The sequence below is a fragment of the Aethalodelphis obliquidens genome, unplaced genomic scaffold (genome assembly GCF_003676395.1).
Source record: "Aethalodelphis obliquidens isolate GAN/ISIS:26980383/991018 unplaced genomic scaffold, ASM367639v1 scaffold44, whole genome shotgun sequence".
Taxonomy (NCBI): domain Eukaryota; kingdom Metazoa; phylum Chordata; class Mammalia; order Artiodactyla; family Delphinidae; genus Aethalodelphis; species Aethalodelphis obliquidens.
The window spans coordinates 7,139,395-7,160,694 of NW_020837988.1; the positions used below are offsets into that span (position 1 = coordinate 7,139,395).

At 57.9% G+C, this 21,300-nt stretch overlaps 2 protein-coding genes across 19 annotated transcripts in view; both read left to right on the forward strand.

Moving 5' to 3' along the window:
* The first annotated feature begins 503 nt into the window (after window positions 1–503).
* TSEN54 (tRNA splicing endonuclease subunit 54) lies at window positions 504–7,558 on the forward strand. 5 transcript variants are annotated; one of them, XM_027080671.1, is made up of 11 exons: window positions 504–614; window positions 940–1,104; window positions 1,203–1,266; window positions 1,351–1,434; window positions 1,763–1,861; window positions 2,843–2,895; window positions 4,440–4,541; window positions 4,726–5,372; window positions 6,047–6,119; window positions 6,422–6,538; window positions 7,046–7,558. In XM_027080671.1, the coding sequence occupies exons 4-11, from the start codon at window positions 1,369–1,371 to the stop codon at window positions 7,194–7,196; spliced, it is 1,308 nt and encodes a 435-aa protein (XP_026936472.1). In that variant the 5' UTR covers window positions 504–614; window positions 940–1,104; window positions 1,203–1,266; window positions 1,351–1,368; the 3' UTR covers window positions 7,197–7,558. The 5 variants fall into 5 exon arrangements, with proteins under 5 accessions (XP_026936472.1, XP_026936469.1, XP_026936471.1 ...); XM_027080668.1 differs by lacking the exon at window positions 504–614 and adding an exon at window positions 697–796 and having other exon boundaries at window positions 6,402–6,538; XM_027080667.1 differs by lacking the exon at window positions 504–614 and adding an exon at window positions 698–796.
* A 1,037-nt stretch (window positions 7,559–8,595) lies between these two features.
* Window positions 8,596–21,300, forward strand: part of LLGL2 (LLGL scribble cell polarity complex component 2) — a 33,896-nt gene continuing 21,191 nt past the window's right edge. For 9 of the 14 annotated variants that reach the window (XR_003427543.1, XR_003427548.1, XR_003427547.1 and 6 more), the window contains exons 1-2: window positions 8,601–8,730; window positions 19,542–19,634. Coding sequence is in view for 7 of the 14 variants with exons in the window: in XM_027080660.1 (XP_026936461.1) it covers window positions 19,560–19,634 (75 nt within the window). In the remaining 7 variants the exon portion in view is untranslated. Of the gene's footprint in view, window positions 8,736–16,387; window positions 18,212–18,859; window positions 18,948–19,541; window positions 19,635–21,300 lie in introns of those variants that run through there. The other 5 variants (XR_003427544.1, XR_003427545.1, XM_027080666.1 and 2 more) reach the window with 5 other exon arrangements.

Sequence of the window (21,300 nt, forward strand, 5' to 3'; positions counted from 1 at the left end):
CCGCCCGCGGCCAGAGTCTCCGACCGACAGCCACTGGTCGGAGCAATGGTGCCACCTAGCGGACTGTGTCGGAACGACCCACGGTGGCGGCGGCGGGGACCCCAGCCTTGAGGAGGTGCTAATGACGGGCTGGGGTGGCGCTTCAGCACCATCGTGGGTCGGACAGCGCCTCCCCCCAACCCGCCCCGGCCCTGGAAACCCGGCTTCGGACCCCCTAGGAAGGGACCTAACGGAAGACCCTGAAGGAACTCCGAACCTCCCTAGACTGCACCTGACAGCCCTCGGTGACCTTCAGTTTGTGAAGGTGGAATTCAGGAACCCAAAGCTCTCCCTTCTCTAAACCCCCTCTTCTAACCTCCCTGTCCAGCTTGGGTGGTGGGGACTAAGCAGCCCAGGGCTGCGGAGAGGAGGGTCACGCATTTGACTCTTCATACTACACTTTTCTAACGCCGGGCTCCTCAAGTTTTACTAGAGAGAAGCCCAGAGGCGGGCTGGGAATAGGAGAGGGGAGCGCCTCCCAATCCAGAAACCTGCAAGCTCTCCGCCCCCGGAATCGAGGCACATGTTTGTGGGCAGCCTCTAGGACCCAGGACACCCAGGAAGGTGGAAAGCAGGTGGGTTGATCCGGAGACCCGAGGAGCAGAGGTAGGATCCGCGGGCGCTAGGGCCGCGCGGAATTCCGGCGGTGGGCGGGGCGTGGGCGTGGCGCGCGCGCGCGCGCAGCGGCAGACCGCAACCCCATGGAGCCCGAACCCGAGTCAGCCTCGGTGGAGGTGCCTGCCGGGCGCGTGCTCAGGTGCGGCGCGGCCCGGCTCGGGGGAGGCGCCGGGACAGCGGAGTGGGCGCCGGGAAGGGCCCGGGCACCCGGGACGGGGATCCAGGCCTGGGCCGAGCGGCCCCGACTGCGCGGCGCTAACCCCGCGTCCCTTCCTTCCCCAGTGCCCCGGAGCTCTTCGCTGCCCGTTCCAGGTCCCAGAAGCTGCCCCAGCGCTCGCATGGCCCCAAGGACTTCCTCCCCGACGGCTCAGCGGCCCAGGCTGAGCGACTGCGAGTGTGCCGCGAGGAGCTCTGGCAGCTGCTGGCGGAGGAGCGCGTGGAGCGTCTGTGAGGGGGCCGGGCCGGGGCGGGGGCAAAGCCGGGGCGGACGGACCCGGTAGACTAATCCGGTAGACTGAGACGGACCCCTCCCTACTCCTCGCCAGGGGCAGTTTGGTGGCCGCCGAGTGGAGACCGGAAGACGGCTTCGTGGAGTTGAAGTCTCCTGCGGTGAGCGGTGGGGTTCAGAGACAGGGAACCCGCCTTCTCTGCCCTCCTGGCTCTTTTGTGACATTTGGTCTGGATCCCACGCAGGGTAAATTCTGGCAGACTATGGGCTTCTCAGAGCAGGGCCGGCAGCGGCTTCACCCGGAAGAGGCCTTGTATCTGCTGGAGTGTGTGAGTGGGGCCCTGGGAGAGTGGAGAAGGGGTTGGGACCAAGGAACCGGAAGGACGTTTTTATTGGAGAAAAAGTATATACAACTGAGTATTCAGGGAGCTTGTAACCTGATTTCTAGAGCAGGAGACAAGAATACCACGCAGGGAGCAGGCATTCCAGTCGAAGTTATTGGTGCTGCCTCCCTCTCCCCCCTCCCCTTCCTGGTTGGCCCTATTCTTGCTGTGATGAGGGGGGCGTAGCACGCGGATATCGGAGCAGGGAAGTTGCCTCATTGGCTGTGCCACTGCAGGGACGGTTCACAAGCTGAGCTGTTGGCCCCGCTTCCAGGGCTCTATCCAGCTCTTCTACCAAGACCTTCCACTGTCTATCCAAGAGGCCTACCAGCTGCTGCTGACTGAGGACACTGTGACTTTCCTGCAGTACCAGGTATCTGCCACCCTCTCGCGGGACAGAAGCCACCCATCCACTGAACTAATGAGTATTTATAAGTACCTCCGAGGTGCTAGGCACAGAGCCATGTGCTGAGGCTACAAGACCTGCAAGGGCTCTGTTGTCATGGTGCTTACATCCTAGTGGTGGCACTTGGGTAATATATAAGTAAGCAGGCAAATGGATGGTTGACTTCACAGCTGAGTGCCAGGAAAAAGACAAAGAGGAGGAGGGGCACCAGGCTAGAGACAGAAATGTGGACACCATGATGGCATGGATGGTATTTCAAACCCCACTGGGCTGTACCTAGGTGTGGCCAGAGTAGAGGGCTGTGTCTGAGAACTGGGGCACTCTAACCTGAGGAGGTCAGGGGGAAGATAAGGGAACTGAAGAGGGTCTGGCAATGCAGGAGAAAAACCAGGAGAGGTGGCGTCACAGACGCCAAGAGAAGGTCTTTCCAGGAAGAAGTGCTTGGCTATGTTGAAGGCTTGAGAGATCAAGCAAGCTGGGGGCATTCCTGCCTACATCTCTCAGATGTGGATACAGGGACACAAGGTTGAACATGTGGTTCATCCAAAGACTATTCCCCCCATCCCACCCATCTATGGAGGTGCTGCGGGGCGGCCAGGTGTTCACCACCTTCTGCTATCTCGTCTTTATTGTGGTCAGGAGCTTCACTGGTGACAGCTTTGGTATCAGAATATTCTAGGGTGTAGTTTTTTTCCTGGTCCATCAACTATCAGCTTTTTGGGATTTGTGTTTAAATTAAGAAACCGCTAAATGTCGTTTGTGCCCACAGTAAGGGAGAGACAGGAATTCAGAGACTTGAGACCTTAGTTTGGGGAAAGCGTTTATAATGGAGTGTGGTCCTACCAGTCCCAGGGTTTGGAATCTGGGGGTGTGGTGAATGGCTTCTGTGTGGAGAAACTACTTGTTTTCAAAAGTGGACGTCTGACCTCTACTTTTTTATCTTTTGAGGTCTTCAGTCACCTGAAGAGACTGGGCTATGTGCTTCGACGATTCCAAGCAAGGTAAATCCCTATCTTATTGCCCTCGAATTTATTCTAGTCCTGGAACCTGGCTGACTGGCCCCAAAGTAGAAAGTGGCCTCTCCTTACCTGGAATCCTTGGGGAACTGCAGCTTTCTGAACAGGCTGGAGGTGCTCCATCGAGAAGCGTGTTGGGACAAATCTGGGTCATTTCACCTTATCCTGGGCTATCAGATTGAGCCCCATCTTCATCCCGTTCACTCCACAGATAACAACTGAGCACCTACAGCTCAGCGTGAGAATGGAGATACAGTACCGGAACAGTGCCTGGCACTTAGTAGGTGTGCAAGCAGATTTGTTAAGTGAAAATATGAATGAAGGACCAAGTGAAAAATTAACAGCTGAGTAGGGTTTCACATTCCTTTTGCTAGGTTAAATGTTCTTTCCTTCTGGGTCTTCTGAGCATCAGCACCTTAGTAATCCAGCACAGCTAAGAGCCACAGAGACTTTCAGACTCAGGAGGAGAAACTGGTACAGCCTTTGCAGGTTCACAGTATGTCATACATGCTGTAGAACAAGCACATCCTTTAATTCTTGAAAGTGGAACATATCTTAAGGAAACAGTCACAGATGTGTGTGTAAGTTCACCTGTGAAACGTGTTTATTCATTCAGTCGTTTGTTCAGCAATATTTATTGACTACCTACTGGGTGCCAGGCCCTATGCTGGTTGCTGAGGAATAGCAGAGAGCAAAATCACTGCCCCCACAGAACTTGTATTTAGTGGGGAGCTTACATGAAACACCATCACTTTGCGAAATCAGTGATTTTGGAAACGTACTATAAGCCCAACTGGGAAAGCATGGTCATACAGATTAAAGTTTATCCCTTAGAGCAACGCTATTTGATAGAACTTTCTGTAGTGATAAAAATGGTCTGTGTCTGTGTTATCCAGTATACGTGGCTTGTGTAACCATGGGACTGAATTTTTAATTTTGTTTAATTTTAATAGATTTAAATTTAACTTAAATAGTCCCTTTTGTCTAGGGCTACCATATTGGACAGTACAGCCTCACAGGCATAAAAAAATCATGGCAGGGAAGAATGAATAATGTCCATAACATACTGTTGAGTGTAAAAAAAGACTACACAGTAGTATGTTAGTACAATGTCATTTTTGAGAGGGAGAAACATGGAGAAAGACAGTATGCGTGTTTGTAAGAAACAACGTTACAGTAGTATCTATGGGTTTTATTTTCATTTTTCTTGATTTTCCAAGTTTTCTCGTCCCCCTGATTTTTCTCACTAGGGATTAATTATTTATTGCTGGCTCTGCAGGAGCCCTAGTTTCAGGGAACCTCTGTTCAAAGGTGCCGTTGGTGAGACCCAGAGGCCTGGACAAAGTTGCATGGACAGGCCCCTGTGTCTGCCCCCACGTACCCCGTGTGCAGGTCTGCCTGGGGCCTTAGCCCCTGGTTATGGCTCTAGCCCTGGCCCATGACTTACTCTGAGTCAGTCCCTCACACATTCCACGGGGAGCACCAGACTGAGGAGGTGGTTCTGTTGCCTGCCCCATTCTCACCCACAGCTCTGTCCTGTCCCCTTACGAGAGGCAGCTGAACTTGGATGGCAGTGTCCAGCGCTTGGAGGATCGGAATGGCAAGAGGAAGAGGAGGAGCTCCAGCTCTCAGTAATGCTCCCCACATGGCCACTCCCCAGGGAGAGCCTTGAGGGGGTGCTGGTGTTTGGGCCTTGGAGAATGCCCGGGCTTAAGAGCTGGGCTGGGGCTCAGGGAGGCAGTAGGGCACGTGTGGGTCGCGTGCACCTCAGCAGTCAGGAGCAGATGTGCTGCATTTCCTCCCCACGTCCCTCAGGTCCATTAATAAGAAGCCCAAGGCCCTGGAGAACCCCCTGCAGGGGGTGGATGGGACACCCGAGAGCCTGGCGACCTCCAGCCCACCTCCCCGCAACCAGAACAGCCGATGCCCAGAGGAGAAATCCCAGGAGTCAAGCCCCGTAAAGGGCCCCATGGGCCCCTTTCAGCTTCTGGGGTCCCTGGAGCCCTGCCCTGGGCTGGCCAGGGAGGGGGTGCGGTGCAGCCAGGAGAGTGGCAAAATGGAGAACGGGGTCAAGGGGGCTTGCAAGCCACGCTGGAACTTTGAGCAGATCTCCTTCCCCAACATGGCTTCAGACAGTCGCCATACCCTCCTGCTTGCCCCCGCCCCAGAGCTGCTCCCGGCCAACGTGGCAGGGCGGGAGACAGACGCTGAGTCCTGGTGCCAGAAGCTAAACCAGCGGAAGGAGAAGCTCTCCAGGCGGGAACGGGAGCAACAGGCAGAGGAGGCCCAGCACTTCCGGGAGGATGTAAACTCGGATCCCGAGGTGCAGTGCTGCTCCAGCTGGCAGGAGTACAAGCAGCTGCTGCAGAGGCGGCACCTGCAGAAGACCCAGAGCCGCCCCCCACACCTGTGGGACCAGCCTGTCACACCCTTGCTGAGTCCCGGTCAGGCAGACTCCCCAGGTACCCCCTCATCCTGCCATAGGCCACAAGACTTTGAAGGGGGCATGGATTGACCACAACTGATGGAGGCTTAAGGAAGATGGGGGAGGAGAGAGCTGTCAGTGGAGTGGAACCCACAAGGATAGTCCATTCTGGGAGGCAGCAAAGAGACCCAGGTGGGAAGGTTTAGAAATGGCAAGTCAGTGCCCAAGGAGAGGCGAGGAGGAATGAAAACTACAACCACATCCTTAAAATCATAAACGAGATGCATGTGGAGTGGCTCTGCCACCAACTGGCTGTGGTTCCCTGTTCTCCCAGCTCTGTCAGAGGAGAACAAGGGGGTGATATATTGGTCAAATAAATAGAAAGCTTCTTGTATGCCCTGCACGTTAAGAATAGAGAACTAATAGGCAAGAGTTGTGTTAATGAATTCAGAACTACCGTTCTTAATGGGAACATGGTGAGTTGTAAGTAACTAGAGTAGTGTTGTCAGAGCAGTTAAATTTGAATTTCAGATAAACAACTAATTTTTTAGTATATGTATATTCCAAAAGTTGCATGGGGCATACCTATACTAAAAAAAAGAAATCTGCTAAATCTGGCAACCCTAAACTAGATGGCAGATTCAGAAATGTCAGGGGGAGTCTGGAGGGTTGACTCCCCTCACCAACGCCTTATTTTCACCATCCTTGTAGCCACAGTCCTTCAGCATATCTCTGTGCTGCAGACGACACACCTTGCTGATGGAGGCGTGCGGCGAGTTTCCAGGTAGTGCCTGTCTCCACAGTACTTTGGGTGCCGGCAGGAGTTGGTAGCTGGGATTTTACTCCTGAAGTTGGGCATGAGCTGGGGGAATCATTCTAGAGACCCCTACCCTGGCTAATATTCATGTATATCTAGGGGAGAGGGAGGAGTGAGAGACAAGAGTAGATTTTTCCCCAGGTTCTCAGATAAGGTAGCCGTCCCTCCTTAGTCCCCCTGGAGGAACTGGGGGAGCGAAAGGGTGGTGTGGAAAGAAAAGATGGGGGAGGAGAGCCCCTGTTTCCTAAGGTTTCTCACTCTGTCCTCAGGCTGGTGGAGAAGTCTGGGGGCTTGGAGATCAGCTTTGATGTTTACCAGGCCGATGCTGTGGCCACCTTCCGAAAGAATAACCCTGGCAAGCCCTATGTCCGGATGTGCATTAGTGGGTACGGGACCAGCGAGCACTTCCCCCGGGCTGCTGCCAGTTCTCTTGTAAACCAGCTGGACCTCCTCTCCATGCCCCTGGCTAGTTCGTCAGTCCCTGAAAAGAACCAGCGGTCCAGAGAGAGGCCCCATAGCCAGTTAGTGCTACAGGAACCCAGGCTTCCCAATCCTCACCTCTCATTCCTGGCATTTTCAAGTAGTCTCTCTCCTGTGCCACGTTAGTCCCAGGCTCACCCAGCAGAAGGGATGTGAATCAGAGGGATTTCCAGGCCAAGAGTGGCGAGAACCTTACTCTTCCTAGTCCCCTTACCCAACCAGGGCTCTGGGTGTTACTTGGAGAACTTAATCAGAGCCGTGCAGTTTGCAGACAGGAGAGCCCAGGGGCCAGACTTCTTGTACCCCCAACTCCTGTCTTACAATTACCCTTCCCTGGGAGCCTCAGAGGGCTGGGTTCTCAAAGCCTATGGGTGGGCTGTGTTCAGGTCTCAGTCTAACCTTGATTCTCGCAGATTTGATGAGCCAGTCCCAGACCTCTGCACCCTCAAGCGGTTGTCCTACCAGAGCGGGGATGTTCCTCTGATCTTTGCCCTGGTGGATCACGGAGACATCTCCTTCTACAGCTTCAGGGACTTCACGCTACCCAGGGATCTGGAGCACTGACCACGCAGCTCTGGCCGGGCCAGGGGTCTGCTCTGAGGGACCTGGACTGTCTGCTCTCAGGGACCATCTCAGTTGCCTCCTACACCCAGACTCTGACCTGTAGCTTCAGAGGCTAGTCTGGGCCTTGGCCCTGGGTGTCTGATGCTTGCAGGAGAGGGGAGCTTTGCCCCCCCTACCTGGCTGCTGCAGCACTTCCATGCCCCAGGCCTGAGATTGCTGCCTTGCAGTAAATCCCCTTGGAACTCAGGACTAGATTTCAGAGACCAGCGAGGCGGGGCAGAAGAGAGGACTCTGTGCCTTTAAATGAGAGGGTGCCTGCTTCTTGCGATAAAGCCAAAGCCATTAAAAAATAGATCCCTTTTCTGCTGTGGCTGGATATACTGGACGAGTCCTCCCTACCCACCATCCCATTGTCCGTGGAACTGGCCCCCAGGCACTCACCCCTGCTGTATCCACCCACAGAGAGTACTTCGTCCTCTGGTGCTAGAGTTAAGAGCAGCTCTCAGGAGGGCAGGAATGCGACCCGACCCTTTCTCTGGGAAGTCACTGACGTCTAGCTAGCTTGGCTTTCAGAAGGGTGGTCCGAAGAGGGAAGATGGCATTCCACTTGTTCCTTCCCTGAACGCAGCCAGGTCCGGGTAGAGGGGCGGCCGAGAGGCGACATGTCAGTGTGGCTTGAATCCTAGTCTTTCTGAGCTGTGCGGGCCTGGCCTCCGCGCCCCTTCTGCTCCTGTCTCCTCGTTCCTAATCCCCTCCCTCGTCGTGCTGAAAACTCCGGTCGCTGTTGCTGCCGGTTACCCGGAGGAAGGTCCAGGCTTGGAGGCCGCCCAGAGAGGAGGCGCCTCGGCGACACCCGTCCTCAAACCACCTAGTTCTTGGGTCCCGAAACTTGGCCCTGTGTTCGCCGGTCACCCTCTCTGATTGGGGTCTGCTCTGAGGGACCCGGACAGGAAGAGCCGGCCGGGCTATGCCCCTCCCTCCGGGGCAGCTCGGGGCCAGGTTGTGGGAGGAACCGATCGCCTGGTTTAGGAGGTGGCCCGGGGCAGCCGCGCGTTCCGGGAACTATTTCCTCCTCCGGGAGGCGGCGGGACACGGCGCGGCGTGGCGTCCTGCGATCAGGTACGCCCAGGTGAGCCCAGGTGAGGCCGAGGGCGGGCCGGCAGTGCCTCGTACATATTCACGGAGACCTCGGCCCCGCCCCCGCGGTCCACGGAGTCGTGGATTGGCCGGAGCACGGCCCCCGCCCTCCCCGAGGGCGCCCGCGCTGCGCTCGGCCTCTAAGGCTTTGCGCTACCGGGGGCGGGGCCAGGCCCGGGGGGCGGGCCGCTGGGGCACTGCTCTCCGGGTTCCGCGGCCCGGCCGGCTCACCCTTTATGTAAATAGCGGCGGCTCCGCCCCCTGCTCGCCGCGCCGGAGGTGAGCAGGAAGGAGACTGCCGCCCAGCATCCCGTGGGCCCGCGGCGGAGCGAGCGGAGCTGGCGGCCGGCGCCGAGGGACGCGGAGGCCTCGGACGGGGGCTGGCCTGGAGTTCCAGGTGAGGTGAGGGCCGGGACCCACCTAGTCGAGCCCGCCCCCTCGGGGCGCCCGCCACTTGGGGCGCCCGCCACTCGGGGCGGGGAGGCAGGGGAGGGCCGGGACCCCTGGCTTCTCCGGGCTGGGCGGGGAGGGCTGCGCGCAGATCCGCTCGCCTCGCTCCGGATCTCGTCGCTCCGCTCGTCTGGGAGAAACACCTGTAGAAAGTGCCGCTGGGAACTTTTCTGTGCCTGATCCGCCCGCGATTACAGAATCTGGGTTTCGGGTTTGCACAATAGTGTTGGTTTTGGAGAGCAGGGAAACAGGTGCTCGGCCCGGCTGGGCGCGAGGGTCACTGCGGGCGGAGACGGAGTCTCCGGGTCTCGGGCCCCACGTGTAAGGCGCCTGGCCGGAAAGGCAGGCGACGCGCGTCTCCAGAGTGGCCCTCTCTCCGCGAGCGGGGCCCGGAGCGCTTTACGTTGGCGGCTTAGCCCCTGCTCCTGCCATCTGGGCCTTCTCCCTGCCGGCCCTTTGTGCCTCCTAATCCCCGGACACAGGAAGCCCGCGGAAGGGACTTGGGTCTTGGGGCCTTTCTCCGCCTCAGGCGGCTTTGGATACCTTTAGGGGACGTTTCGGAGACCCAGTCTCTTTTCCAAGACCACGGGGGTTGGGCTGCGCTGCGGGACACTGGGGCTTGGCAAGAAGTGAAAAATACCGTCTTGCCAAAGAAAGTGTGCAAAGTTTGCTCTTGGTTTGCTCAGGCTGGACGGTTCACAGACACACCAAGCTTTGGCTGTGGGGAGCACTGACTGTAACTAGGAGAGCCGTGGTGTGGCCTCCTGAGGCTCTCACCTGAGCCAGGTGAGCTTTGGGTGAGGTGGGCGGGGCGTAGACTCGGCGCCGTCCCCATGGGGATCCATGTGCCAGATGCAGGGCGTCTTAACCTGGGCTCTAGGGAGCCTCTGCAGAGTTTACAACTCAAGGTCCTGTCAGGCTGCAGAGGGCATTCTGAGCAGGGAGAGGAGGAGTGTGTCAGGGAGACAGGAAACCCCAGGTGGGAGGAATAGAGCAGCAGAACAGAAAAGCCCTGGCCCAGCCCAGGGGAAGCCAAAGTCAGAAGTGGCTTCTGAGGAACAGTCTGGGTCTTTGTGAGCTGAAGCATGGGAATGGTCCAACCTCTTTATTTTATGCACAGGGGATTCAGATTTGGTTTTCTTCAACTATCTGCCCCCAGTGCTCACTTATGTCAGTGAGGGCTCAAACCCAGCTCTGGGGGCTCTGACCAGTGCTTGCTCCTATTCTCTGAAGTTAGACTGGGCCACTGTCTGTGGGAGCCACTGGGCAGTGTTTCCAAGGTCTGGGGTCATCCTGCATCCCTACTTTTCCTTGAGGCAATGGAGTATCCCCTTTAGCAGCAGATTAATATAATTTTTTTTAATGTATATTTTTTATTTATTTATTTTTGGCTGCACTGGGTCTTTGTTGCTGTGTGTGGGCTTTCTCTAGTTGTGGCGAGCGGGGGCTACTGTTTGTTGGTGCACGGGCTTCTCGTTGCAGTGGCTTCTCTTGTTGCAGAGCTCAGGCTGTAGGCACGCGGGCTCAGTAGTTGTGGTGCACGGGCTTAGTTGCTCCGCGGCATGTGGGATCTTCCCGGACCAGGGATCGAACCCGTGTCCCCTGCATTGGCAGGTGGATTCTTAACCACTGCGCCACCAGGGAAGTTCCAGATTAATATAATTTTAATCACTTAGTGACTTAGCACTTAGTAGCGCTTTAATGCACAGTAGCATTAAAAGAAAGAAAAAGGCCCTTAATCCCAGCTGACCCCATTGGTTTAAAAAATAAAAAAGGTAATAGGAGCCCACTGGGGCAAATGAAGTGTTTTAGAAAGTGTAAAATAAGACAGAAAACAACTTCTCTCTCGAGCCTCACGGTCTTTCCTCAGATATAGTGCTCATTAAGTTTTTTAAGTGTCTTTCGACTCAGGTGTAGTTTTGAATTGTGCCTTGCCGGTTTCTTGCTGGGTGACCCTGGCTCTGTCACTTAACCAAACCTCAGCAAGCCTTGTTTTTACAGTTGTTGACGAGAGGATGAAAAACGTCATAAACACGTGTGGCCTGGCACATAGCTGGCGCCAGGTGAGGGTGGGCTGCTTAGCGTCCCCACGAAGCATACAGAGCATGGTCACTTGCGGGAACTTGGGCAGATGCCTGGGCCTTTCGGATGTGCCTGACGGGTTGTGAGGGAATTTGGCTTCTCTGTCCAGATATCCTGATTTCTGAAAGCCTCTGGAGATCAGAACTTTTAGAATGAGGATGTTGCTCCTTGGAGAGCAGAGGTAGAGGGCAGTGGCCTCTCCTAACCTCACTTCAAGTTCCAGGGGCCCTTGGGACTCCTTGGAAAAGCCAGGAGTGAGGCCTAACGGCCGGACCCCCACTGGCAGGCCTTTCCTGGGAGGAGTGTGTGTGTACAATCTAATCTGCTTTGCTTTCTGCTCGGGGGAAGGCTTGGCTGTATACATTCTGCACCCCGGTGGGCGGATAGGTTGGGGTAGCACATTCCTGCACTGCTCTGTTGTAATTAAGGAGATTTTCTGTGAACTCCACAGTGCCTCCTTTCAACCTCATGTAGGGAAGGGGTATCCTCTCCTGCCAGGACTTCCTGGCCCCAGGACCCTCCCTCCCATAGAGAAAATGGTACACGGAGCTGGAAAGTTTGGCTTCTCTGCCATCAGTCTGTGACCCCCCTATCTACCGCATTGGAGACACTGAGCATCCCTGGCAAGCATCTCCAGGGGCCATGTGGTGTTCCGTGAAGGGGGTCCTTCCTGACGTGCAGAGGCAGCTTTTGAGACACCTGGATCGGGGGCCAGGGTGGAGGCCCGAGAAGCCAATGGCCCTTGCTCCTGGGTTGGCTGCCTTGAAGAGCACTGGCTGCCTGGACTAACTTATCCTGAGTACTCAGCTCGGAGAGGCCTTCTTATCTCACCAGGCGATATCACTATCAGGGCTACCCCTGGGTCTCCTGAGGCATGCCAGGTCTGTTTGGCAACTTCGTTTTCCCCTGCCCAGGAGTAGTTTTCAGGGAGAAAGTGGGGTATGGGATGGAAGATGGGCGTCCCCCAGTAGGGCCACCAGTACTGTTCGCTCTTCTCCAGCCCTGGCTCCCTAGGATCCCCCGGGAAAGCCTCCTCTCCCTGTGCCCTGTCAGCATGGGGCTTGCCCAGCTCCCTTGGGGGTGGCCTTCCCTCCCCGCCCTGCCTCTCAGAGGAAACTGGTCCTTTAAAGAGTCACCCCACTCCTTCCCCTTCCCCTTCCCAGGGACCACAGTGAATTCTCGTGAGCTAGGAGAGGCTCCTCTGGGCGTGGGGACAGGGAAGCTGCTAGATACCTGACTGTGCCCTTCAGGAATTCAGCAGAGACAGGAGACTTTTCTCGAGACACCTGCCTCGGTGTTCCCAGGGTTTGATGAGAGGGACTGGGTACAGGACTGTTTGATTCTAGTAAATAATGTTATTGTTGGCTCTACTTGCCAAGGAGCTGGGTGTCCTGGAGCCTGGGGCTGAGGCAGGACCTGTAAGGTATCCCCAAGCAGGATGTCAGGCGTGATAGGCATATGGCCCTGGCCTTGGTCAGAGACTTGAGAACAGGACGGGGAAGTTCCCTGAGGACCCCGTGGGGCCCCAGCCCAGTACTCTTGAGGGTCAGCGGCTCCTGACTGGAGAACACCTTTGCCTACCTGATCCCCATTCAGTCCCAGCTGTTCATTTATTCAACAAGTATTTATTGGTGCCTCTGTATGTTGCGGTGTGGTTTAGACACCAGGCATAATCCTGGCACCAAGCAAAGGTCTCTGCCGTCACAGGACTCAAATTCTAAAGGATGGGAAGCGTGAGTGACTGGAAATGAGTGTGGGTAGTAAATAATCTGTTAAAAGGCAATACGAGCTATAGAGTAAGAACTAAAGCCGGGGATCAAGACCCCTTGGGAGGGGGGCAGGTTGCAGCTTTAAACAGTGGTCAGGATGGGCCTCGTCAAAAGGGTCACATTTCAGCACAGACTTGCAGGAGGTGAGGGAGTTCTTTAAGTAAATGCTGGGTGCCTCTCAGGTGTGAGGGCACTAAGCACTGGAGATACCACCATGGACAGGTCAGGTGGGGCCCGGTTCCTCCCCGCTGGAGATGACATAGCCTGGAAGCTGCTTGGGTCAACTTGCTGGGATGAGCCAGGCAGCCTGCCCACCCCCACCCACGCCCACCCCGGGCAAGACGTCAGTGTTCTCCCCAGAACTGCTTTGCTTTTCCTTGTGCTTGACCACATCCAGTTTGTCACTTCCCTGGAGAGAGTCTGGTGTTGGATTGCAGAAGGGGACCGAGGCCCCCAGGATGGGGATGTGGGGAGGACGCACGCATTCCGACTTCCCACTCACCCTGCAGGAAGAGCCTGGGGGTGGCAGGAGGGCCCTCCCAGGGCTGTGGGACTGGCCTGTGGCTCCGTGGGACGGACAGTGAGGGGTGGAGGGCCAGGTCAGGCTCTAGTTGCTGACCCCAGGTGGTCCCATCCAGCCTGCTCTTGGCGAGCCCCTTTGTCCTGGGAGGGAGGCTTGAACTGAGCAGACGGTCTGCAGCCTGGTTGGCGTTCAGACTGGGACGTGGACTCTTACTGCCCAGGCTCCATAGCTCTCAGAATTGGCTATTTCGTAAGTAATTGTAAGAATTACATGAGATGATGCTTGCAAAGTGCTTCAAGTAGCATCTGGCCACAGTCCCTCTCAATCCCTTTCATTACCTAACAACAACAGCGACAACCATTCTGTGGTTCCCACCCCCTCGCTCTCGGTGTTCTAGTCCCACCTCCACAGAGGTGCCCTTTCTGCCAAGGTTTGGTTGCTAAGCTGCTGGCCAGGGGCTGCCCAGTGCCTCTGGGAGATTGGGTTTCCCAGGATAACTCAGGCGCTGGCAAAGCAGCCGTGGGCATCTGAGTTGGGACGCACAGGTGCCCAAGGGTCAGCAGCTGCCCCAGCTGCTTACAGCCCTCTCTTAGCACTCCCCGCCGTGGGAGGTGCAGGGGCGAACTCACACCCGGCGGACGGAGGCCAAAGCTACACGCAGGATGTCGGGGAAGGGAGGGCAGCTTAGCAGCAGCCGGCCATGGGAAGCACGAGCAGAGGGGAGCCTGGGACTGCGCCTCGTGCCGTGCGTGCTCCCGGAGATCGTGAACACGAGCAGGTGCTAGTGTGGCCCCAAGAGCCTTCTCTCCCGTGGGCCTGAGATGTCCAGAGTCCTGCTTCCGGATGTAGCCTCTCTTAGCAGCTCAGTGGAAATGCCCAGGCTGTGGAGGGACCTTCTAGGGGGCTGGCCCATCACACACCTCCAGCACAGGCTGACGCAGCTTGGCCAAGCCTTGGTCTCCTGGGGATAGATTAGCCCAGGCACCCCAAACAGTGCCAGCGTGGGAGGAGCCGTCTGCTCTGGGGACCCCCGTCTTCCTCCCTGTGACACAATCAGACCTGCTGTGTAGAGCGGGGAGCCAAGACAAGCCCACTCGCCTGCACTTATTTCTTCTCTGCTTCCACTGGTCTCTGCCCTGAGCTCCTGAGATGCAGGGGTGGGGGCAGGGTCTATGTGCGTCCCTGCCACAGGGTCTGTGCAGAGGATGGGAAGGGAAGACAGGGTGTGAATTGGCTAGCCTGTTGCCAAGTACGCAGCTCTCCTTTTTTTTTCCAGGGTGGGCATCAGGGTGTGGGGAGACCAATTCTAGGCCCTGGTATGTTTCACTGGCGGGCAACAGTGTTGGGTGATTAGAGCAGTGAGAGCGAAGGGAATCGCCAGGTCAGCTGCCCGCGGGGGACTCTTCAGGCCAGCTCCACGCACGCGGCACAGACCTGTGGGGAGAATGAGTACGAATCAGCCACAGGTCAGCAAGCCTCATGGCCCAGCCAGCCCTGTACCCTACGCGCCCCCCCGCCCCACCACCGAGGGACCAGAGAGCCCGGCAGAGCAGGGAGGGCGGCTCAGAGGTAGGTCTGGACACGGACGGAGGGCGCAGTGGACAGGAATGGAGGCCGAGGTTGGGCAATCTTTAGAAGTTCAGCGGATGGAGAAGGTGTTTCTTCTCAGGAAGCGCCCCTGGCACGGGTTGTGCTCTAGCCAGGTGGCACCCCCAGCGCAGGAAGCCAGGACCCTCGGAGCTCCTTCCTTCCCCAGTCTTTGCCTCAGACCCTTCTTGGCGTCAGACTTGGGGGGCTTCTCAGCCTGGGGGGCCCCTGAACTCTCTTACCCCACATCCCTCACGGCAAAAGCGGCATTGAAGAATACAGCACCTGAGAGCTTGCCAGCTCCTCCCAGGCCTTCCTGTTGAGGCTCACAGCCGCCTCACCCGTCATAGCCTGAAAGCAGTAACATCCTTTCGCCCCGGACCAGGGGCGCCTGAAACATGAGGCCACACAGCTGGTTCCACCCACCTGTCTACTCCCTGCCTCTGTGCCCATTTGGTGTCCATAGCCGTGGGCAGGGCAGGAGCGATCCCCCAGCAGGACTGAGTGCCAACTGTGAGCGCAGGGCCGCCCTCACACCTGACCAGGACCTGGGCCCCTCCCGTGTGATCCTCTTATTTCCCCTGCCTGGGAGGCAGATAAACAGAAAGAAGAAGAAGCATCACCAGTAATCCCATAACCCTTCCACTGTGTTGTCGACTTATGTAAATATTTTTTAAGACTCTACCTGACTCTTGGATACATTGGACATATGTTTCCGTGGCCATCGTCTCCTGCCCTTTTCATGACTGTACCCGTTCCATCGTCGGGCTGAGCACCCTTCACCTGCCCCCTGTTGTTGGCCACTTAGGTTGCTTCTGATTTTTCCTAGCAGCTTAATGACAAGCACGACAAGGCAGGGGAGACCGTCCACAGAGCTAGACGAGTGCCCGAGTCCACAGTGGTTTTAGGCATCATTTTAGCATAAGGCACAGTCGAGCGCTGAGGGAGCACGGTGAACGTGGTCCGGATGGGGTCAGGGGGAGATGATTTTGGGAGGGTGATTTTTTGTATGCTGCTTGAGGGGCAAGGTTATATCAGAGGGAAACGTGGAGACGAAAGCACGGAGACCACAGTGAATGGGGCTGGTGCGGGGGCTGAGGAGATGGACACAGGGCCAAGCAGAAGGGGACGTGGGGTGGGGGAGGGGAGGGCGGACCACATCAGGCCCCTGCCCAGGACTGTCAGGGGGTTCCCAGTAGAGTCAAACTGAAGCTCTTTGTTGTGGCCCACCAGGCCCCCCTTCTGACCCATGTCATCCCTCCTTGCATGGAAGCCTGCTGCCTGACACGCCCTGCCCCGAATCCTCCCGCGGGCTGACCACTTCCTACCATTCAGGACTCGGTGGAGGTATTATCACCTCTGTTCGTTCATTCAGCGCACGTTGGAGTGGAGGCGAGGGAGGGAGGCTCGTGAGTATTTGGAGGAAAAGAACCCCAGGCAGAAGGAACGGCAAATGCGCAGACCCAGACTCGGGAAGGTTCGCTGAATCCTGACCACCAAACCCTGGTCACTCGAGCTGAGCATCTTCCCTTATTTTCTTGTAGGCTCTGAGCTTTCTCTGAAACCGTCCCGCTGACTGATTTGTGTACCTCTTAGTCATCGCGCTCCCCTGCCAGGATATAAGCTTGGTGAGCTGGAGGATCTTGTCTGTCTGTCACGGTCGTATGCCCGGTCCTCAGACAGTGTTTGCTCCGCGCCAGGCAATGGCTTCTGCCGTTGCTCCCACTGCTTGCAGCAGACAAGCTCTCCGGACCTCGAGGAGCTGCCACCCAGCTTGGAGGAGCCGAGCTGTGGTGCTTGAGCCCTGGCTGTGGGTCCCAAGCCCTGGGCTCTTTCCCTTACGTCTCCCCGCCCCCGTCAGGAGTGGGTTGAGTAGGTAGGATCTGTTCCACACCAGGGAGCTCCAGGCCCAGGTTCCTGAAGCTTCTCCGCAGAGAACCTCTTGCCTGGGGTGAGTGGAGCTGAGGGTTTGATTGGAGGTAAGTCCAGCCAGTCCCAGACCTGTCCGCCTTCAAGAAGGGATGGTACTTTTTTATGCCTTGACATGGGCAGCTTTTCTGTACTGGGAGCTACGCTGAAGGTCCTGGCTCCGTCACCCCAGGCCAGTGGTGTTCCAGCCCCCGGCTGGAATGAGTGGCAGGTCCAGGCAAGGGCCCCCGGCTCTGCCCAGCCAGACCTCACCAGAGGCCAGGACCCACACTGCTTGCTTGGCTCTGAGCTGAAGGCATGTGGGAGTGTGTGTGTCTGCATGTGTCTGCGCCTTGGAACTGCACGGCTGTAACTAGGCATCCTCTGTCCTGTCTGTGCATCCTTTTCTGCCTCCCAGAGACCTAAGATTGGGGAGTTCACCACACCTGGGGTCAAATCTCAGTTCTGTTGGTACCTTCTTAGGGATTGGATGAGTTGCCCAGCTTCTGTGGTCTTCTTTCCATGTCTGCCGCGTGGGGATGTTCCACTCACCTTCCAGGGAGGCTTCTGGAAGGAGAACGAGCATCCAGGATGAGGTTTAGGTGCACCTTGTTCTAACGCACAAAGGTTTGGTTCAGTGCCTGGTAGGCAGCAGGGGCTCCAAGGGGCAGCCGGGTGGATGGAGTGCCCGCCCTCCCTCCCCGAGTGGGGCTTTCTCCCACCCAGCTCCGCATCCTGTCTCCCTCCCTCCTACCTGCACGTCTGCCCCTGGGACTGGGCGGTGTCACCCTTGAGCCTTTGTGGGTCCTTGGCACAGATGGCCCTGTGCCCGCTTGTCCCCACCCTGCAGCCTGAGAGGGTCCCCGGGGCAGAGCCCAGGGTGGCCTCTCCCTGGAGTCTGCAGGCCCGTTTCCTCCTCCAGGGCGTCCCTCCCAGCCTCCTCTGGCTTCTGACCCAGTGACCTGGGCCGGGAGAGGGAGACGGGGCATTGCCAGGAGCCTGGGGTGGCAGGTTGATGAGCTGGCGCTACCCTCCCCCATGGCTGGAATGCGAGGCCACCAGCCCAGCTGTTTGTCCAGGAGGCCGAGGTCGCTGCAGGCCCCGAGTCTGTTTTCACTCCCAGGCCCAGGAGCCTCCGGGACTTTCCCGTGTTTGTTCCCTGAACCCACTGCGGGGCCTCGGGTCAAGTGAGCACCTGGGAGTTTCCCGACTACGTGCTGTTCCTTGGAGAAGTGGGGCTCCCCGTTCTGCTCTGGCTCCCCCAAAATGTGAAGGCACAGACCTCTACTCTCCAACCCTCTCACAAGTGGTGGCCTTTTCGGTGTCCCCAGAAGGTGAGGCGTTCAGAGGGCTGGTCTCCGCCTGTTCCCAGCTGGAGATGTTCGGATTGCCCTGGGACATGCCTCTCTGCCAGAAAGTCCCTCCAACTCTGCCACGCATGTGCCTGCCGGGGTCCATTCATATGCGAAGTCTGGCCTGACGGTTAATTTTTGTCACCTTTCAAGAAGCCAGAAACTTCAGGGCATCCTTCGGGTCTCAGCTTAACCACCTCTTCTCCGGTAGGACACTCCCCTGCTGCCGGGTCTGGGCCGGATGCCCCTGTGCCCCCCCATCAGGGTACCCGGCACTGTGCACTGTCCTGTCTTTACCTGCCCCTACCCCAGAGTAAGCTCCTCCAGGGCAGGGACTGGCTCTGCCTCCTTCCCTTATAGTGTCAGGCGTGAATGGAGCCATTTCCAGGGTGGGCCTGAGCCCCTGTGTTTCCGAGGACGGGCCTTGGTGTCCTGTGGTCAGTGGGAGGTTGTGCTCCTGGAAGCCGGAAGCTGGAGCACATGTGATCCCACCCGCTTCCCCCAAGGATGAGCCAGAAATAGTTCCCCCTGGACTGGGAATGCATTCTACGGTGGGAGGACAGTTTGGGGGCCTGGGGCTGGCTTCTCTATTGGGAGCAGATTTCTCCTCCTGATTACTCTCCACTGGGCCCCTGGGAAAGGGAGCCTTTCCGAGCACACCCCGTCAGAGCCCAGGGGAGCTGGAACTGGAGAGCCAGAGCTGAGGGTGGGAGGTGGGGCAGCCTGGAAGCCTGGGCTTCCAGAGAGAGACCCCCAGCAGCCGTGGGGGCGGACCCAGCTCCCCCGCGGGCCCCGGCTGTGGGGTGGGGTGGGCCAGCACCCCCCGACTGTGTGCTCTGCACCTCACTCACTCAGGTTCCGGACGGCTGTGGCGGGTGGGAGCAGCCTAAGCCCAGAGTCGCTGGAGAGCCTTCCCTGAAGTTAGAAGGAAGCATCTGCCCAGGTGTGCAGCCCCCAGCCCCCACCCCCACCCCAGGGAGTTCTGCTGGGCCCTGGCCTGGAGTTGTCGGCGCATTTCCCCTCCCCCATCAGGGTTCTGATCTGGGAGCCCAGGTGGACAGCCTTTGCGTTCCCACCTTCCAGCCGGCTCTGGAGACAGCGGCTTGTGAAGTTGCCCTTTCTGTTTAGCCAGAGTTTTATGGTTTTTCAGAAAACAGGTTAACAATTAAGCTTTAAAACCTCAGGGCCTCTGGCCCTCCTTGTTCCCATAAAGCCGGGCTAAATGGCTTCCTCCCCCGGCTTCTCCTGTTGGCTTTATTAGGCCACAGGTGGCCGGGAGCAAGCGTCAGAGCATTAACCAGCTCCGGCCTCCAGGTCCAGAGCTCCCTCCGGTTTCCTCTCAGGGAACCGCGCTCCACGGATGGGGCGTGAGGCGTGGGGAAGCCGAGGGTGAAGCTGGCCCGGCCCCGGGGGCGGCCGCCTGCCGTGCTTGGGGAGAGGCTGCCTAAGCTGGGCGAGTGGGCCTGGGCGCCGGGTCGGGCTCTGGGGTGCCGGGCCTCCTTTGGCCGGTGCTCAGCAGCTGCCCCCCTTTCCCCAGGGGGCTGCGCGCAGCAAGATGAGGAGGTTCCTGAGGCCGGGACACGACCCTGCGAGGGAGAGGCTCAAGCGGGACCTCTTCCAGTTTAACAAGGTAAGGGGAGCGGAGGGCCGGCCGGGCGTTTACGGCAGGCACGAAGGTGTCGCGCGCCCAGGGAATTCCCTGACGGTCCAGTGGTTAGGACGCCACGCTCTCACTGTGGAGGCCGCGGGTTCGATCCCTGGTTGGAGAACTAAGATTCCGCAAGCTGCGCTGCGTGGCCAAACAAACAAAAGGTATCACCCTCCCCACAGGCTGGGGCTGGCGCCGGGGTCGCCTTTACCTGGACTAAGGTGCTTACTTGGCACTGCCTGCTGTGCCTCCTGGGAACTGGATTTTGGAAATGGGGCCTGGTTAGAGGCTTTCCTGGGAAAGGGTGACAGGACGCCCAGGAGTCAGCTCTCCTTGTCCCATGTGTCTCGCTGGCTGTGTGACCTCTGCAGGTCACCCCACCTCTTCCAGCCTAGTTTTCCCCACCTGTAAAATGGGGATAAAACAACCTGTCCTGCCTCCCTCCTCGCGGGGTTATGGAGCAGGCCTAGGGCCGGGAAAGGTGAAAGTGCGTTGAACCCTGCGAAGTATAAGATGTTCCTGTGATGCCAGTTTCCTTGGAGCCCTGGGGCCACAGGCCATGGCCGTTCCCTCCCTCCTCAAATTACCCTCAAAGGAAAACACAGCTTTCCCTGCAGGCAGAACACATGATTCCTTCTGGCCGGCTGTAGGCCTGGGTGAGTGGGGAGAGGCACCTGGGAGAAGGTGTCGGCGGGGGGGGGGGGGGGGTTGGCATTTGACCACCCCAGCTCCACACCTGCTCCTAAGGCCCCCCAGGCGGGTGTCCTCTTACCCACGATCATGGGGCTTCCCTGGGGGCTGGCCTGTAAAAGGGAAGGAACACAGGGTGGTTTATGAGCTCCGAGGCCACCTAGCAATCCGCAGCCGGTTCGGGGCAATTCGCTCCCCTCACCTCTGCTTTGATCTAGGCCCTTGGCCTCCGTGCCTCAGCTTCCCTCCACCCTGGAAGGTGGACTGCAGGAAGGGGAGCAGCAAGATGCTCTTCCCCTCGGGGGTCCCAGGACCCCTCCAGGACATGCTGACGGGTGGGCTTCAAATCCAGCTTAGCCACTTAGAAGCTGGATGACCCTGTGCCCGTCACCCACTGCGTAGGCTTGCTGTGAGGATTACACGGAATTAGATCATTGACGTGCTAAGCACAGTGGTCCAGGAGTGTCAGGTGCTGTTTTCAGGGGCTGCCTGCCTGCCAGGGAGAGAGAGCTCCCGGGGGCTTGTTCGAGGCGAGTCAGGGTCCCAACCTGCTCTGCCGGTTTCCTCTGATTTTCTTGACCTGTGACTGTGAGGCTACTGCCTCTGGGATCAGGGCTTCCCTAAATGAACACCTCCTCCCACTGGGGGAAGGAAGCTGTGGGCACGGCTTTTGGGCCTTGGGATGTGGGCGTGCATATGTTATGAATGGGGGATCTCTGGGCCCCTGCGGCCTGCCATTCTCACTTACAAGGGAGCAGCCCATGGGTGTTGGGTGTGGGTCTCAGAACCTCAGCATCTGCCTCGGCGCCTGGGTGACCCCTGTCGCCTTCCATTGCCCTTGATGATGCTGGGATCTCACACCCCAAAAAGGTGGCCAATTCCAGTGGAAACCGGATAGACAGGCTCAGTGAAGAGGGATGAACCCCCGCCCCAAGTTCCAACTGTGCAGCAGCAGGGT

Bases quoted from the DNA above. Each gene is read 5' to 3' on its own strand.
- TSEN54 (XM_027080667.1), top strand. From the start codon at position 741: ATGGAGCCCGAACCCGAGTCAGCCTCGGTGGAGGTGCCTGCCGGGCGC. The intron at 1,435-1,762 runs GTGAGTGGGGCC...CCCCGCTTCCAG, and splicing joins CCTTGTATCTGCTGGAGTGT to GGCTCTATCCAGCTCTTCTA. The intron at 6,120-6,421 runs GTAGTGCCTGTC...CTCTGTCCTCAG, and splicing joins GGCGTGCGGCGAGTTTCCAG to GCTGGTGGAGAAGTCTGGGG.